The sequence below is a fragment of the Daphnia carinata genome, chromosome 1 (assembly GCF_022539665.2).
Source record: "Daphnia carinata strain CSIRO-1 chromosome 1, CSIRO_AGI_Dcar_HiC_V3, whole genome shotgun sequence".
NCBI classification, from domain to species: Eukaryota; Metazoa; Arthropoda; class Branchiopoda; order Diplostraca; family Daphniidae; genus Daphnia; species Daphnia carinata.
Genome location: NC_081331.1, coordinates 11,097,169 through 11,112,792, shown reverse-complemented (window position 1 = coordinate 11,112,792; position 15,624 = coordinate 11,097,169). Strand labels below are relative to the sequence as shown.

Sequence of the window (15,624 nt, the reverse complement as noted above, 5' to 3'; positions counted from 1 at the left end):
TTGCTGGTTGACTGCTGGCTTGTTGTTGTCGTCCTCACCATGGAGCTGTTAATTTTCGGCTGTTTGGAATTGACCATCTTTTTTGTTGGCCACCTTCATTGAAATCGTACAGCAAGATTCGACCTTGCTCTTATTTCATGTACGAACCTGTCTATTGCTATGACAACCCCAAATAAGCCCAATTTTTCGATGGGGAATGAACTGTTACAATCAGCTTTCGTGTTGACAATAACCGGTAGCTCAAGTTCAGTGACATTTTCACCTCTTAAAATGCTTTCGTCACTCGTGTAAGACTAAAAAGGAGAGCCAAATGTGTAGACATTTGCCTACTAATTATTCATTCCCAATCAACCTTTTTTCGAAAAATCCTAACTTCACAATATGTGCATGTTATTACGCCATGGCGTAATCGAAAAAAGTTGGAAAGCATGGATAATTAGACAGGAAGTATAGAGGGGGACTTGTTCCATATGAAAAGGAATGGATTTCTGTTGCTTGATTAACCAACGTTGTGGAGGAAGTTTTAGTCCATTCTACAAGATAACGTGCATTTATATTACCTGCATGACGAAGTCGTATTCACACAATTGGATCTCAAAATAAGCCTTTTCACGATGGAAACCCGTCAGGAGCAAAAGTAACACATCATACAATACAAACTGGTAAAAGGGGTTTACGTGCAGTTAAAAATTGGCCGCCAAGGAATTGTGAGAACGACGTTTCATTACCTGACATCTAGCGAGGTGAACGGCAACTTTTCTAACTAGGAACTTCAATGTCCGATTAAACTTGATAAGTCGAAAAACAAATTATTTCAAAATGTTGAGTCATCTGGACTGGGATAGACTAAAGCTAGTAAGCTAAAGAACTTTCCATTTCCCTATTTGGAAACAAATACAATCTCTCATCGGTTTGGGCAAAGAAAACAAACGATAAACATTCTACAGAACACGAGGTGTATTTTTCAATATAATATATAATACGCATTTTTTAGAACAATAACCTCGTCTTTTCAACGAGGTAGGATACGGATTTGTTGCCGAACAAGCCCAACGAATAAGCCATCCAGCTACCATTTGTAAAAATAGATAATTTCCGTTGAATTCAAGCAGATGATGTATAAGGTCGACTAGAAACCTTTTTCTTTTGTAGAATTTGCACATTGAGTGAATGGCGAGTGAGAAACAAAAAAATCGGCACATTCATGACGATCAGCTGATTAGAGCACGAAGCTATATGTAGAGTGGAAGTAACAATTGTTTTTTTTGCAGACATTCAAAACTTAAATGATGATAAACCTATGTTTGTTTCGCTCAATGAAACACAGACGGTATAGTCCTCTGATGGTGTGACATGTGGAGCATAACGTCTTTCTTCGTTATGATGCCCAATAACCGTCTAAATCAATAAAATGACAAAAATATTGAGATTGATTTGTTAAGACATTATTGATTAGACGTACCCATTATGAGTGACTAGAACATGCCTAAGTCCCAATTTCCTGAACATGTCGATGACAGTTTCCATGGGCGTATGATCAGTGACAGTGATAGGAGCCAGATCTAAAATGCGACGCAATTTCACTGGTGACGATGCCGAGGCATTGTTCTGAAGAACGCCGTTGAAGATCACCAGTGAATCGTCACTGATATCGTCTTGCTTGCGACGCACGCTCCCTAAACAATGGCCCAATTTTATTTGATCTCTTCGCGAGTAAGTCATGGGAAAAGGGCTAAAGATCAAAAGTTCATTGCCAGTTTACCTATGGCTAAAAGAAGATCTCGTCGCAAAACACAGCCGACCAAGAAATGGGACTCGCGGGAAATAACGACTGGAAAAGCATTGTGTTTCGTGTTTTCCAAAATGCTAACTACTTCGCGTAGTGTCATGGAATCTTGAGTTAAGACCGTCAATGGAGCTTTCCCCCTAAAGAATATTTTAAAAGATCCGGCCGTTAAACAATATACACGTACAAAGTACACTAGGGTAATGACATATAATACCGAGGCTGCATCACGTCGGCAGCTATTGTAGTACAGCCAAACTCCTCTTTATTATCGAGGAAAGGGTATCCGTTGAGCGCGATATGTGCATCGTAAATGCCATCTTTGCCGAACGCATCGCCCACCCATTTACTGGCCATTGCTGCCGCCATCAGCGGGACGATATACCTAACGCCCCCGGTGAGTTCAAACATAATAACGACGAGTGCCACTAAAAACACAACAAAACAAAAAAAACAGCATTTGTAGTATGTTTAGACTACACCCAGGAATTCAAAGATATAAAGAGGAAATGAAAGACGAAAAATAAAAAAACGTACCCGTCATTCGAGTTACTCCGCCGAGAACGGCAGCCGCTCCCACCATCGCATAGAGTCCGGGAGTGATACAATCATCTCCGGTAGAACATTCACCCCTGAAGGCCCAGAACTGAGGATAATGACTGTAACAGAGGGGAACGTTATTGAAATAATCATTAGATCTTCCTACAAAAGAAATCATCAAATTTCACTTACTAGGCCAACTGCTCCATAGCGATGCCGACGATACGCCCAACGATCGCCCCCATGCAGAGGGACGGAATGTACAATCCAGCGGGCACTTTGATGCCGATAGTGAAAATAGTCATCACGATTTTGAAGGCCAGTGCGAGGAAAAGCAGGGCCAGGGCAGTGTAAACGCCGGTTCCGGCGGCGGCGCTCTCAATAGCTCCATTAACATTTGTGTAATTCCGGTTGTAATCGCTATCATTTTGAAAATATACAGTTGAGGTTTTACCATGCCACATAGGCAACAAATAAATGGAGATAATGTCCTTTACCATAGATAGTCCGTATTGGCTACCCCACACTGACTGAAAAGAAGGTAAATCAGTCTCGTGGAACTCATACGAGTGTACGGATTGGGATAAGAAACCACCGCGTTGATAAGTGTCACAACAAATACTTCTGTAACAGGGTATTGTCCGATGCGTGACTGTTTACGATATCTCGACCACCAAATGTTTGCTCGGATGAACACGGTTCCAATTAAACCCTAGGGCGATGCAAAATGAGATTAATTTTTTTTTTTTTTAAAGATTGTTTTCAAATGATTAAATAATACAGCGTACTCCAATGGCACCGAGTAGGATAAAGGGAATCAATTCGAAAAAGATCCACGGTTTGCTGTACTCGACGTAGAAAAGAACAGAATGTTCGTTGCCGTAAGGATCAATAGAGCGGACGACGAAAGCAGCAATCAGAGCGCAAAAAAACGAGCGCCAGAGCGTTTTCATGGGAAAATAGTAGCTGACCTAAATTTGCAAAGAAAACATTTTGTGTTCAAGGTGATAAGAGGTTCATAAGAATGGCGGAAAAAAATGGGAATAAATCTTAAGAGTTTATGTACTTCTTCCAAGCTGAAAAGCACGCCGCCGATTGGTGCACCGAAGGCGACTGATACGCCAGACGCTGCTGCAGCCGATAAAATTTCTCGCTTCTTTGCTTCGTTTCGACCATATTTTGGGAAGAGGTACGACAGAATGTTGCCTAGATAGGAAAAGCCGAATTGAGGATTAGCTTTTTAGATGATTGAATTCCTTGTTGTTACCAATGCAAACAGTGATGTGAACCATAGGTCCTTCTTTCCCGAGACTAAGACCGGCTGCAGCTGACAGCATGATGCCAATAGATTTGACAAGTAACGTCCATTTCCCTAAAAAGCCGCGGATGATGAAGCCACTCAAGATCGTTTTGATCTATTGGACACAATTAAAACTTGGAGGGCTTTGACCAACCTAAATTGCGGTAGAATTACTGACCTCGGGAATGGCACCGCCTGAAGCATAGGGAGCAAACATACGGACAAGAATGGCGGCAAGTGAGGCAAAACTTAATGCCCACAGCACGTACGAAATATAGGCGATGATATAACCACCTGCACTTTCATCAGTGACTCCCACAAGCCTGGGCCACGTCAACCACTAAACAAATCGATAAAAATCTGTCGTAAAACAGGAACAATCATGTTACGAAAATCAAAACCTGTGAGCAGTTGTCAAGGCCAAAAGCCGTTTGATTGGAAGACCAACAGCATTGTTCTCTATCCAGCCAAAAGGCGCCGGGACAGATTCCATATTTCAAATCGGTCATCCACGTTGTCCCGATATCTACTATACTTGCAACCGTTCCTACATGGTAAAAACAATTCAGGGAATGCAAAAATAAAACAAGAATAGAAACAGAAAACTTTTACCAGCAACCAAACCAACTAGAAACACACAGAGCCAACCTGACCATGCATCATGGGCAGCTTTAATAAAATCCCAAACAGAGTCTCTCTTGTGTTTCACTATATAGCGATGCCTCATTCGATCTCTAGCTAGATCCCTTTGCCAGTCTATAGTCTGAAAATCATCATATTGCCCTAATCCAGGAATGTCCTCACTTTCTCCCATTACTTGGAATTTTAAAAAAATAATAAAAAATTGGATTTAAATAGAATCAAGACTGAATGATGGGATATAGCACTAACCAGGTGAAGGCATGTTGGTTCGTTCAGGATGACTTTGAATATCTAGGCTGATGCAGTCATGCTCTGGGTTTTCTGAGCTCTCTGACTCTCTTCTCAGTCTCTGAGACTCTTCAAGATCCTGCAAGAAAAGACGTCACATTGGAATAGTAAGGACATGCATGAGCTGATGGTGCCTGAAGGTGACAGCTAAATACTTACTTGTCTACCCATGGCCTTGTATCGATTGAAGTAAGGCATGCGGTTGGTCTTTAAGGGAGTATTTTCCATACAAGCTCAACAGTAAAATATTACCACACAAACAACATTCATTAAGCTAATAGTAAATAAGTGAACTGAGAGAGCAAATGAAAAGAGTGAACCCAAAGTCAAACACCGCGGTGACAGCTGCTGGTGTAAACGAGTTTAACTGCCGTGGATTTTCAACCGAAAACAACTAAATTAAAAGTAAAACTGAATAAAAAAAACTAACCCTGTGACGGTGTACTACGAATGCTAATCTACAGAGCAAATAAGATACCTGGGTAGCAGAGTTGAATCCAGATGGTAAACGGCAAACTGAATGAGCAGCTTATCGTCAACAGGCTCTCGCTGTCGATCAGCTGTTCCCCTCTCCACACAAGACGTATCCTGCAGCAGTAGGCAGTTGTTCAGTATAGGGGAGAACAAAAACGTGGTGTTCCCTCTTCTTCCATAGAATAAAAAATTGCTTAGTGCATAAATTAGTTCCTTTCTTCTTCTTGATCATTACATCGTGTACACATTATCTAAGCAAAACTCTAAAAGTTGATGTATTGAAGGCTTCACGGCAATCATTGAAAATCGTCGTCTGAAAAAATCTGGGGGAAGGACGTCGCCTTCGGGGCCAAGCAAGTACATTTCTGCCATTTAATTATCCTTGTTTTCCTTATGGTTCGTACACGTACACGGATCTCCCACATTATCGTGGTTATTGGACATTTGCAATCGGTTTCCAAATTATTGTGTTTGATCGATGGAATTTCAGTTTGTCATTTGGAGGCTATACCCCGTTTTCAGTTTGCAAAATAATTCCGTCAGGGGCTCTGCTGGAGGGGGATTTGATATAGGCGCCCTATTCGAATTCAGTCGCGACCTTCTCTTTTCTCCTACACCGTTTTGTTCTTAGGCGTACGGTCACGAATAGCGTTGATCAATCAATAACATGGTGATCCAGATGCATTCAAATAAGAACACGCGAATTAAAGACCTTGAAGGAGGATACCATGCACTGGATATTACCGTTTAACTGCCTGTAACGTAGGATTATGAAATCGTTCGTGAAGGTTGCGTTGAAACCGTTTGTTCTGGTAGTCGAATCTCACCCCAAGAGTCATAAAAAATTCCCCCCAGTAGAAGAAAAACAAACTACCGAGAGTGAACGTGCATTCAGATTCCCTTGACCGATTTTTTTTCCCTCTATTTTAAAAGAATTTTTAAATACCGGATTTCTAAAAGAATCCCTTTGTTTTGTTAATAAATACGAAAAAAAAAGGAATCTATCATCCTTAATAGCCACTCTTTTTTCTTTTAAATAAAACATCCTCGTTTCCTCCTTTCCCTCCTTTTGATGTTTCAGCCTTTTGAAAGAGCCCCATTATTCAAATATAATCCCACTAATATGGAAATGGGGTTCGAGGCCAGTCATTCGCCTACTTAAAAGAACCACCAGAAATCAACCGTAAAACGTTTTCAGCTGAGCAACGTCCGTGACCAGTCGTGCGGCAACAGCTGGGCCCATGCGCACACGAATGTGCTGTTTGCTGGTCACTGGTCAACAATATGCGTAGACAGACTGGTACCTAATAGCTCGTCCTCTGCCTACTGTGTTTATCCGAGGGCCCCCTATGTATTCCATTGCTACTGTAGATACCTGGCCAAGGCTAGATATATTTTTCTTCTAAATACCAGGTTTCATTTCTTTGTTGAATTTTTACCTTTTTTTTTTTTTTTTGGTTAAAAACATTTTGTCGGTTTCGTCAACTCTGTCCTTGGCCCGTGAAATTCGAGGGGTAGAAATGTACGTAGTGGGTCACGCTTGAAACGAAAGAAATAGGAGACCGCATTGGGGTTTTCCATGTCGTCCTATCGTGTTTAGGAAACAAAAAGCGACGTTTTATTTGCTGAAGAATCACGTTCACTCAAGTGAGTCACTTGATGAATGACTCGATCCGCACGTAATCAGCAAACAATAAAACAAAAAATCATAATAAGAAGTCGCAAGTACAATAAAAAGCTATTGCGGTTTTGAATTGTTTACGCGTCAAGGTTGATGCTACGCTTATTCACAAACTCTCCGTCGTTCATCGTTCGAGGTGATTAGCGAAATCGGGTCAGCAGTGTTCCCACCGAGCACGATTTGACGATTGAATTAACTGGCGGGAGCGCAGCAACGGCCTCAATCGATTGTTGGGATCGTGACATTTGAACGCCTATCAGCTGCTAAAAGTAAAATTTGCTTAAACGTGGTAAAAACTGCGCATGAGCGTTCGCCGCCTTTCTTTGCCCTCTAACGATGATCCCATTACCCGATTGCTAACTCTGCACAGTCGATGTCAGTTTATTTTACAGGATGAAATGAAAAGTAGTACCGGTTTCGGAAATATACCTGTGTTAATGAAAACGGAAGTGAAACAGATAACAATCTGAAATCTTGATTTAAAAAAAAAAAAGGGGGGGAATAAAAAAAAACAACAAAAAAGTGGGTCACGGACTGCGCACGAAAATCCTTTAGAAAAACAATTGTGAATTGTTCAACTCTCTGTGGTGAGTCTCTGAAACTTAATGACATCGGGAAATGGGACTGACGTCACGTAATTGTTTTCCATTATTTCCATCGAATCCGGTTGCGTGGGGGGAAAAAAACAAAAGCTTCCAAAAATTCAGAGTTTTATTTCCATTTTCGGAGAGCGATGTCAATAAAAAGCGATTCAAAAACGAATCGGCAATGTTTTTTTTGGCCACGTTACCTAAATTTCCTTTCACTATGGCTCTTGGGTGTTCTCATTTCTGGTCATACGGAACTCTAAAGGGAATCCCCTGCTATTTCTTTTTTTCACTGGAACAAAAAAAAAATAAACTTTGGGTGACCCTGGAATCACCTTAGTCAAAGGCCGTTGTCACGCGAGCTAAATTTCCGCGTACGTCGTGAAAACGTGTCAATTTTCCGATATTTTTTTTAAACTCCCGTCAATCCCCGTTAAACGCGTGAATGCATTTTCTAAAGCCACATATTGCGCAAAAGGGTTCAAGGACGTTCAGGTGTGGTGACGAACGAAACCAAATATAACAATCAAAAAATACTGCTGAATCACGTTGGGTTTTCAGAGTACGGATTCTAATGTGGCAAACGTCATTTAAATATGTTCACGTATTTTTTCTTAATCAAAGGACAACACCTGCTGTGTTCCACATCTACTCTTCAAGGTTTAAACAAAATTCAAATTACCGGAAGATGTCGACATTTGTAATTAGCTGCCACCGCGAACCAATTGATGGATAAGTCTTTTGAAGCCATCGGTGGGGTCAGGGTTGATTTCATCGGCTGGAACGGCCTTCCATCTTTTTTTGTTGTAGACTCGTTCTAAATCCAGATGAAAGACCCTCGTCATTTCTTTGTTTTCCTGAGAACATAAAAGAAAAAAAAAAGCCATCAATTACAGAAACAGTCAAGTGTGCGAAATATTTTTTAAAGCCGATTCCGCTCTTTTTCGTTGTAACGTGATTCCGCCGTGAGCACGTGCGTCAGAAAACAAGTGAAAGACGTCGGCTCAACTAGATCAAGGCTATATAATATAATAGCTAGAGTCTAACCGTTGGTTGCACATGATCAAATAGTCTATCACGATGTCTATTTCAAATCCCCTCGCAAGTCTGTGGCTTCCTACACATCCGCATCCCATGGATGCAAAAGCTCTCAATTCACCTAGATTTTTTCTTTCTTTCTTGAATCAATAGGACGTGTCCCTTTTTTTCTTTCCCTTTGTGGGTTGTTTGTCTTCCTCCATCCACACAAGAAGAAGAAGAAAAAAAAATGGTTCTTTGTTTACCACCAGTAGGTTGAGTACACCCCGTAGGTCATTTCCTTGACTGAGGCAGCGGCCGTCTTGAAGGCCACGTGCTCACGCACCCACCGCACTGGGATTGTCGTCAACGAAAGAAAAACAATCCTCCCCCCCTCCCCTCTCTGTCGCTCTTCTACCACCAATAAGAGGACAGAGGGTGGTGTTTGAAAAAAACTGCTACGACGGACGGCCCATTTGGTTTGGAATCAGCTCCGATTTTTTTCTTCGTAAACCACCCACCTCCTTACTTTGCTCTTTTTTGTATGTCTTTGAACAATTTGTTCAGCGCGCTAGAAGTTTAAAAAAAAAAAAAAACACGATAAAGAAAAAAGAGAGAGAGAGAGAAGGTGGTGTAGCATTGGAATAATGTAGAGAGGGCCGGTATAGCCGGAGCCCATAAAAAGGACGGGCAATCGTCTGTAGCTCTTCATTGTAGTGCCTTCATCAGCAGAGCCGGTTGATTCTTTCCTCGCTCCCTGCCCCAGTCTGCCGTTCCTCAGATCGTTGTGCGTCATCGACCAACACACACACGTTGTCTAATCGATTGACCCGCCGTTACAAAAAGGCTGGCGACCCACCAAAGTGTTTCCGTTGTATTCTCTTCTGGTCCACTTTTTGCCGGCTTATTACGTGACTCCCCAAGTGTTTTTTTTTTCTTACCGGAGGGAGGTATCCATCGAATAGAGGACAAAGATTAAGAAGATTCTCTTTTCGATTGCTGGGGGGGAAATGAGTTCGACCGGAAGCAATGCGGGTATGCCGCCACCGGCTGCTCCCGCCGTTTTCAATATGCGCGAAATGCGAGAATCGCTCGCATTGGCTGAACAATTGGCCAAGGCGTCGATGACGAGCAACAAGAGCCGCGCTCATCAATTGCAACAGCTGGACGCCAACAATAACAACGAAGGAGAGGAAACGCCTCGTACTTACGTTCCTCCTAAACAACTACTCCTCTATTTGGTCAGGTTAGAAGCTACACCTTCCGTTTGATACATTACGTAGGTACCGCCATCCCCGCAAAAATAACGAGAGAGGGGGAAAACAAAAGAATGACAGGCACGTCCGTCTTGGTTGCGTCACGATAATCACACGCCCGCCAAAAGTACCGGTGACGACAGATGGGTGCAGAATTGTGTGGAATCGCTTTAATTAAAGGGAAAGTTTTTGTTGCTTGCATATCCTGAATGAAAATTAGTGCGATATGGGCCTCCTATTTTCGTGGCTTGAAATAACGGAGGGGGGAATGAAAGAAGAACATGAATTAACTTTTTCTTTTATGTGAGAGGATTCTGCTAGCCCAGATTTTGCTGTGAAGTAATCAGTACGAAGAAACAAAATGAGGCATCATTTTCATGAGTTCTCTTTCCTTCTCTCCTGAATTCATGTCAAGTAGAAGCGCGTCTCTATTCCGAATCTCGTGCAAAGAGAGAAAAAGGAAAAGCGGATTCAGTTCTGACGGTCGTAGTGGCTTCTTTTCACGAGAGAAATCCGACAAAGAAAAAACCAAAGGGAAATTTTCAAGTGAAATTCCTTTTTTTTTCCCCGTTTCCGCAGGACTTTTTTTTTTTTTTTTTTTTTTTTTTTTTTGCTACCTACACTCTCAGTCGGCAATAGCACAGATAAATCGATTGCGCAAGAAATTTTTGCAAAATTCCACATTGATTTGGATGTGTTGTTTTCCTTTCTTCAATATATGGCTGCGAATTATTAACTAAGGACAGCTATCGTCACGGCTCTTTATATGGATAAAAACCTAGAACAAATGCTTCCTGTTTGCCTTACTGATTTGTCCACAAAAAAGTCACGAGACTACATTATCTTTTCTGTTTCTATGTTGTTGTTTTTATAGGAAATGCATCTAGTACATTATTTAATCAGCCTTGGATATTTTGTCGCATGTTTTCGACCTTCGTTGACAGTCTACGTGACTATGTCTTTTTTTGTCGAATTTCAGAATGGGTAGTTTCACCTCGGCGCCCAAAATGGTCAACGATGACGTCCAGGACGACGACGTCGACTTTGAAGGCATCCGCACGGTCGAGGATATGAAGCAACGCTGCCGCAAAGAATTGGCCGCTCTTCCGCCCAGGATCGAACGCAATTTCCCTTCTGAAAAACCGGTCAATAGTATCCGCTTACTCCAGTGGAACATTCTATCGCAATGTAAGCATTTTTTTTTTTCAATTTCACTATTTCTTTCCCGCAGCCGCAATTTTAATGACATTAATTTCTCTCTCTCCAAAAAAAAAGCGCTAGGAGAACATAACGATAATTTCGTCTGCTGCCCGCTGGAAGCTCTCGATTGGCGTACTCGGCGCTATCGCATTCTCGAAGAAATTATTGAATACAATGCTGATATTATTTGCCTACAGGTAGTTATGGTTTCCCATATTCAACTGTTTGTTATTCAATCCCATAGTCGGCAACTAACCGGTTACGTTTTTTTCCAAATCGAATTTGATGTAGGAAGTCGACCATTACCAGTTTCTATCGAGGGCCTTGCGCACTCAGGGATACGAGGGTATCTACTTTCCTAAACCGGATTCTCCATGCATTTACATCAAGGGTAACAATGGTCCTGATGGATGTGCTATCTTTTATCGCGTCAATGATTATGAACTGATCAAAGTGGAAACTCGGATCGTGGAAGTCTGGCGCGTTCAAAGTAATCAGGTAAAACGTCGAGGCATATCAACCCAGACATTTTTACGGAGAAACTCACTTTCATTTTCATTATGAAAATAACAAAAACAAAAGGTGGTTATCTTGACCATGCTGCGGCATAAAGCCACTGACCGACAGATTTGCGTTGCTACAACGCACCTCAAGGCCAGGCAAGGTGCCCTACTGTCGACGCTGCGCAACGAACAGGGAAAAGACATCCTCGACTTCCTGGAGAACAACATCGATGGAGCCGATTGCCCCGTCATTATAGCGGGAGATTTTAACGCTGAGCCGACTGAGCCTGTCTATTCCACTATCCGATCTGACCCGCGTTTCGGACTCGATTCGGCTTATCGATGCGATGGAATCGTCCAAGGCGCCGCAGATGCTGGACAAGAGCCTCCTTACACGACGTGGAAAGTGCGCGGCGAAGGCGAGTGCTGTCACACGATCGATTACGTCTTCTTCAGTCGGCGGCAACTAAGCGTCGGCCAGGTGTTACCTTTCCCCACTGGAGAGCAAATCGGTCCCGATCGCGTTCCTTCCTTCCAATATCCGTCCGATCACTTTTCGCTGGTCGTAGACTTTGACCTACTTCCTTCTTCCGACGCCAGCCAAGCAGACGTCGTCTTCAATAAGCTCTTGTGCGTTTAGTTGAACCATCGAGTAAAAAAAAAAAGAAAGAAAAAGAAAAAAAAAAGATAATAATAATACTGTACATATTTTGTTGTTCAGCGACATTACGATCATAGTGAAAATTGTGTTTTTTTTAAGTCTCTAAAACTTGAATTGATTTTTGACAATCCATCTAGGCTTTCTAGAATGCCTATTACTATTTATTTTTCCATTTGAAAATGATTCTTCTTCGTTTGTTCCTTTTTTTTTTAAATTGACGTGTCACTTGTAATGCGTAGGTACCAATTATACATAAACGCTGTTTCAAATGACAACGGGTGACGGTAGAGATAAATACACGCCTGTTTTGCGACACGTTTTTTTTTTATTACCAACCTCCTCGATATGTGGCTCCACGATTGCGAGGCGTATAGATCCGTGTCGTTTGACCGCCTCTGGGCTGACTGGGAACCGATGGCCCATTTCCTGTATCTTGTGGGTCGCGACGAAGATATTTTGTCTCTACGATCCGTGTAGCACCTACATACAACCCCAAATTAATTTACGAATATTGATTATGAGGGAAGATGAAGAAACGTCGTATATACCTGATTCGATGAATAAGACTGTTGCGGATTTACGGGCAGGATGCAACTGCTGGATGACGGCTGGATAATGCTACAAAAATGAAAACCATTGTTTTAAAAATTGAGGTCGTTAATGGCTTGAATTCGCTTGTTGATTATACCTTATCGCTAGATTCCCATTTGGCCAGACAGTAATCATCCACCATCCATTGTTCCTGTGATTTGGGGGCTGCTGAACGAATTTCTACTTGCACTGGAAGTTGAGGAGCAGCAGGTTTCGTTTCCAATCCAGGCCAGGCTTTAAAGTCTTCAACTAGAACATCAACTGGACTTCTGCTGGAAGGATAGTGATCCCTATTGGAGCTTCTGTGATTTGAATACGAATCTTCGATATCTCGATGAGATCCTCTTCCTCTTCGAGAGTAGCCCCTGTTATCCCGGTACGACTGTCCTCTGCCACGGTAAGATTGTTCTTGATCAAAGTTAGAGCTTCCTCGACCTCGAGAACTTGTTCCTGCCGAGACTCCTCTCCAGTCTCTATCTTGATGTGAGTCTCGATCACGGCGGGATTCTCCACTGCCTCTATACGAATCGTCTTGATTGGATCTTCCTCTTCCACGATATGCTCCTCTTCTGTCTTGATACGATGAATCATCATGATAGGAGCCCCCTCGTACACGATGAGATCCTCTGCGTCCTCTGCCATTGCTATCATTGCGATCTTGAAATGATCCTCTTCCTCGAGTATACGATTGCTCTCCTCCAGATCTCCCGTGATCAGGACGGCGGTACACATTGTCACGTTCCCAACTGGGTCGGTCTTCTTGTTCCTCTCCATCATAATCATCTTGATCAGGATAGTCTGCATTATCTTCCTCTTTTGGCTTTTCACTAATTTGCGGTTGCAAAAATTCAAAAAGGCGGATCGAATCTGGGGCTTTCGCAGAACGTTCATCATCTCGGTAAGATGTTCTCTCACGACGCTCTCGGCCACGACCTCTTCTCTCAACTTGTTGCATTTCCAGCTAAGAGGAATAAAAGAAACAAATTGTAATAATGAATAGAGCAAAACACGATTTGCGTGTAACAGTGGAATTACTTGGCGTCCAGAACCCTTGATCACTTTTGTTACACCGCTGGCGTCAGCTGCAGCCGCAATAGCGTCCTGCCTCTGGCTAAGAAACTCTTCATCTTTGACGACTTTTTCCTTTTCCTCTAATGTCTTTTTGTCTTGGCCATCAAGGATGTTGAGAGGTTGAATTCTGCGACCGAAAGGAACCCAAGGAGGTGGACCATCTTGGTCTTGTGACCTAACGTGGCCAAGTAGCAACTGCAATCCAATTTAGAAATGAAAGTATTAATGTTGGTCCAGTTTCATTTAGACCTAAAATTTATGTTTTCAATTACCTGCTGGACTTTCCACTCTTCAATTAAGTCAGGCACTTCCCCACCTATATAATGGAAATTTTTGGCATCAAGAAGGATGAACCCGTTCCAGAGTTTGACATCTTTTATTAGCCGGATTTTTGATCCAGGAGGTGTTACTAAACTGTAAAAACAGCCATAAAAAGATTTGTTATAATTTTCTATTGGGAATTAAGTTATAATCGTATAACCTTATTTTGGGGATGTGTTCAAACTCTACACCATGACAAATAGTTTTCCCATCACTTAGGGCAATTTTTAACATGCGAGGAGCTGCCTCAGAATCAACATTTTGCTTGGGGGCAGAAATAATTGTAACATTCTTTATTTGCAAAACAATTGGTGTTGAAATCTGAAAGTGAGAGAGAAAGTTGGCAAAAATTAGTTTTACATTGTAATCTACACTGTAAAGTTAATTATCACCTGGGTAATTTTACCAGAATTGATTCCATCTGGCAAAACTGAAATTGCTATATTTTTTAAGTCTTCATCAAGTAGCCATTTCTGTAAATAAAGTTTTGTATTATGCTAGGGAAACTCATAAATTTTTCATCAATACATGCCTCTGGGTCTCTTAGAAAACGTTTTTCCCCGCTGCTTTCTGATTCGTAATAACTGAATTGCGTTTTAATTTTCTCTAAGGAAACATGCCTTTGCAAACCGAAAAAAAAAATTAATCTCACATTTTAATAGTAGGATTTCGAACACGTTACTTGACATACCAACCATTCTTTTTCAAAGAAACGATTGCCTCTTCCATAGCAATATTAGTTCATGAAAACGAGAGGTGCTGATATAAATTAAACGGGAAGCCCTTTTTTTTATTACCAGGAGTCTACCTTATTAATATTCTTGGTACTTCAGGATTTATCCCTAAATGAATTCCTGCGACAGAGAGCAGACTTGACTTCTTGAAAATATAACAGCATAACTCCAGCAGATTCCACTAGATGGCATTTTATTTAGTGCTTGATTACAGATGGCAGGGACGTCGCGTCGCACGAAAAAATTCCCGAATTTTGCGTTCGATATTATGCCTGCAATGGAAATCACTACGTCGCAGTCAATGACGCAGACCACAAGCAATAAAAGACTAAAATTGGCATTTTTTATTACCCGTCATTCCCCTATATATAACAGTAGGACGAAACAATGCATGCATTAAAAGTTGATAAACAATAAACGAGCTTTTGGGGTTGCACAGTTTCTCCCAAGCTTTCCCGACAAAGTCATTCCTTTTATGGCGCATTTTACATGAGCTTACAACAATACAGAATACAAGCTGGACAATAAATCTTTGCGAGGAATCCTTCTATTTTTTTTTTAAAGAGGATTGAACGGAGCCAACAAAAGTCAAAGAACTTTCCCTGCCCCTTTTGTAGGGTAGTTTTCCAACAAGTTTTTATCTCTCTATTTTTATCCTGGGCGTGTCTCCACGTGACTTGAAGATCCTAAACATGCTAAAATATCTCACAAACGAGTGGACATTAATATCCAATCGAAAGAAGGAAACGAGAGCTTCGTCACTAACACGGAATTTGTTTAACATAAGTTTTACGATCTTTTGCATTCTTTTAAAAATGGCGCCTTTTTCGATGACTCACTAGTAAAATATTTTATTTATTTTTCCAACAAAGTCACGTGATCTTATGTAAACATGAAATTTTGAGTCGGCATACGGTTAAACGCAAAAAAAAATCTTGAGAAAAAGATATCAACGATATATGTTTTTTCTTT

The 15,624-nt window shown here is 41.5% G+C and overlaps 3 protein-coding genes across 6 annotated transcripts; 1 reads left to right on the top strand and 2 right to left on the bottom strand.

Annotated features, from left to right (window-relative positions):
- Positions 1–935: 935 nt before the first annotated feature.
- LOC130691860 (H(+)/Cl(-) exchange transporter 3-like) lies at positions 936–5,181 on the bottom strand. 2 transcript variants are annotated; one of them, XM_057514880.2, is made up of 16 exons: positions 5,035–5,173; positions 4,716–4,950; positions 4,518–4,635; positions 4,239–4,442; positions 4,028–4,173; positions 3,805–3,966; positions 3,594–3,741; positions 3,393–3,532; positions 3,115–3,297; positions 2,824–3,038; positions 2,519–2,746; positions 2,324–2,445; positions 2,004–2,214; positions 1,763–1,926; positions 1,463–1,676; positions 936–1,398 (listed from the first exon to the last, which is right to left on the bottom strand). In XM_057514880.2, exons 2-16 carry the CDS (start codon positions 4,782–4,784, stop codon positions 1,314–1,316), a joined length of 2,409 nt encoding a protein of 802 aa, XP_057370863.1. In that variant the 5' UTR covers positions 4,785–4,950; positions 5,035–5,173; the 3' UTR covers positions 936–1,313. The 2 variants fall into 2 exon arrangements, with proteins under 2 accessions (XP_057370863.1, XP_057370871.1); XM_057514888.2 differs by lacking the exon at positions 4,716–4,950 and having other exon boundaries at positions 5,035–5,181.
- Positions 5,182–5,246: 65 nt separating this feature from the next.
- LOC130691899 (nocturnin-like) lies at positions 5,247–12,248 on the top strand. 2 transcript variants are annotated; one of them, XM_057514947.2, is made up of 5 exons: positions 5,247–5,387; positions 10,551–10,759; positions 10,847–10,968; positions 11,063–11,269; positions 11,354–12,248. In XM_057514947.2, the coding sequence occupies exons 2-5, from the start codon at positions 10,552–10,554 to the stop codon at positions 11,912–11,914; spliced, it is 1,098 nt and encodes a 365-aa protein (XP_057370930.1). In that variant the 5' UTR covers positions 5,247–5,387; position 10,551; the 3' UTR covers positions 11,915–12,248. The 2 variants fall into 2 exon arrangements, with proteins under 2 accessions (XP_057370930.1, XP_057370922.1); XM_057514939.2 differs by lacking the exon at positions 5,247–5,387 and adding an exon at positions 9,064–9,561.
- LOC130691873 (tudor domain-containing protein 3-like) lies at positions 11,763–14,761 on the bottom strand. 2 transcript variants are annotated; one of them, XM_057514899.2, is made up of 10 exons: positions 14,610–14,761; positions 14,451–14,538; positions 14,311–14,391; positions 14,079–14,239; positions 13,870–14,011; positions 13,562–13,792; positions 12,624–13,487; positions 12,484–12,553; positions 12,272–12,415; positions 11,763–11,901 (listed from the first exon to the last, which is right to left on the bottom strand). In XM_057514899.2, exons 1-10 carry the CDS (start codon positions 14,645–14,647, stop codon positions 11,852–11,854), a joined length of 1,869 nt encoding a protein of 622 aa, XP_057370882.1. In that variant the 5' UTR covers positions 14,648–14,761; the 3' UTR covers positions 11,763–11,851. The 2 variants fall into 2 exon arrangements, with proteins under 2 accessions (XP_057370882.1, XP_057370890.1); XM_057514907.1 differs by lacking the exon at positions 11,763–11,901 and having other exon boundaries at positions 12,150–12,415.
- Between the last annotated feature and the right edge of the window lie 863 nt (positions 14,762–15,624).

Excerpts from the sequence above, each read along its gene's own strand:
- LOC130691899 (XM_057514939.2), top strand. The coding sequence starts at position 9,326 with ATGAGTTCGACCGGAAGCAATGCGGGTATGCCGCCACCGGCTGCTCCC. Across the intron at positions 9,562-10,550 it reads CTACTCCTCTATTTGGTCAG|AATGGGTAGTTTCACCTCGG; the intron begins GTTAGAAGCTAC and ends GTCGAATTTCAG. Across the intron at positions 10,969-11,062 it reads CTGATATTATTTGCCTACAG|GAAGTCGACCATTACCAGTT; the intron begins GTAGTTATGGTT and ends AATTTGATGTAG.
- LOC130691873 (XM_057514899.2), bottom strand. The coding sequence starts at position 14,647 with ATGGAAGAGGCAATCGTTTCTTTGAAAAAGAATGGTTG. Across the intron at positions 14,392-14,450 it reads GTTTTCTAAGAGACCCAGAG|AAATGGCTACTTGATGAAGA; the intron begins GCATGTATTGAT and ends CTTTATTTACAG. Across the intron at positions 14,240-14,310 it reads ATTCTGGTAAAATTACCCAG|ATTTCAACACCAATTGTTTT; the intron begins GTGATAATTAAC and ends TCTCACTTTCAG.
- LOC130691860 (XM_057514880.2), bottom strand. The coding sequence starts at position 4,784 with ATGGAAAATACTCCCTTAAAGACCAACCGCATGCCTTACTTCAATCGA. Across the intron at positions 3,533-3,593 it reads TCACATCACTGTTTGCATTG|GCAACATTCTGTCGTACCTC; the intron begins GTAACAACAAGG and ends TTTCCTATCTAG. Across the intron at positions 3,298-3,392 it reads TGCTTTTCAGCTTGGAAGAA|GTCAGCTACTATTTTCCCAT; the intron begins GTACATAAACTC and ends TTGCAAATTTAG.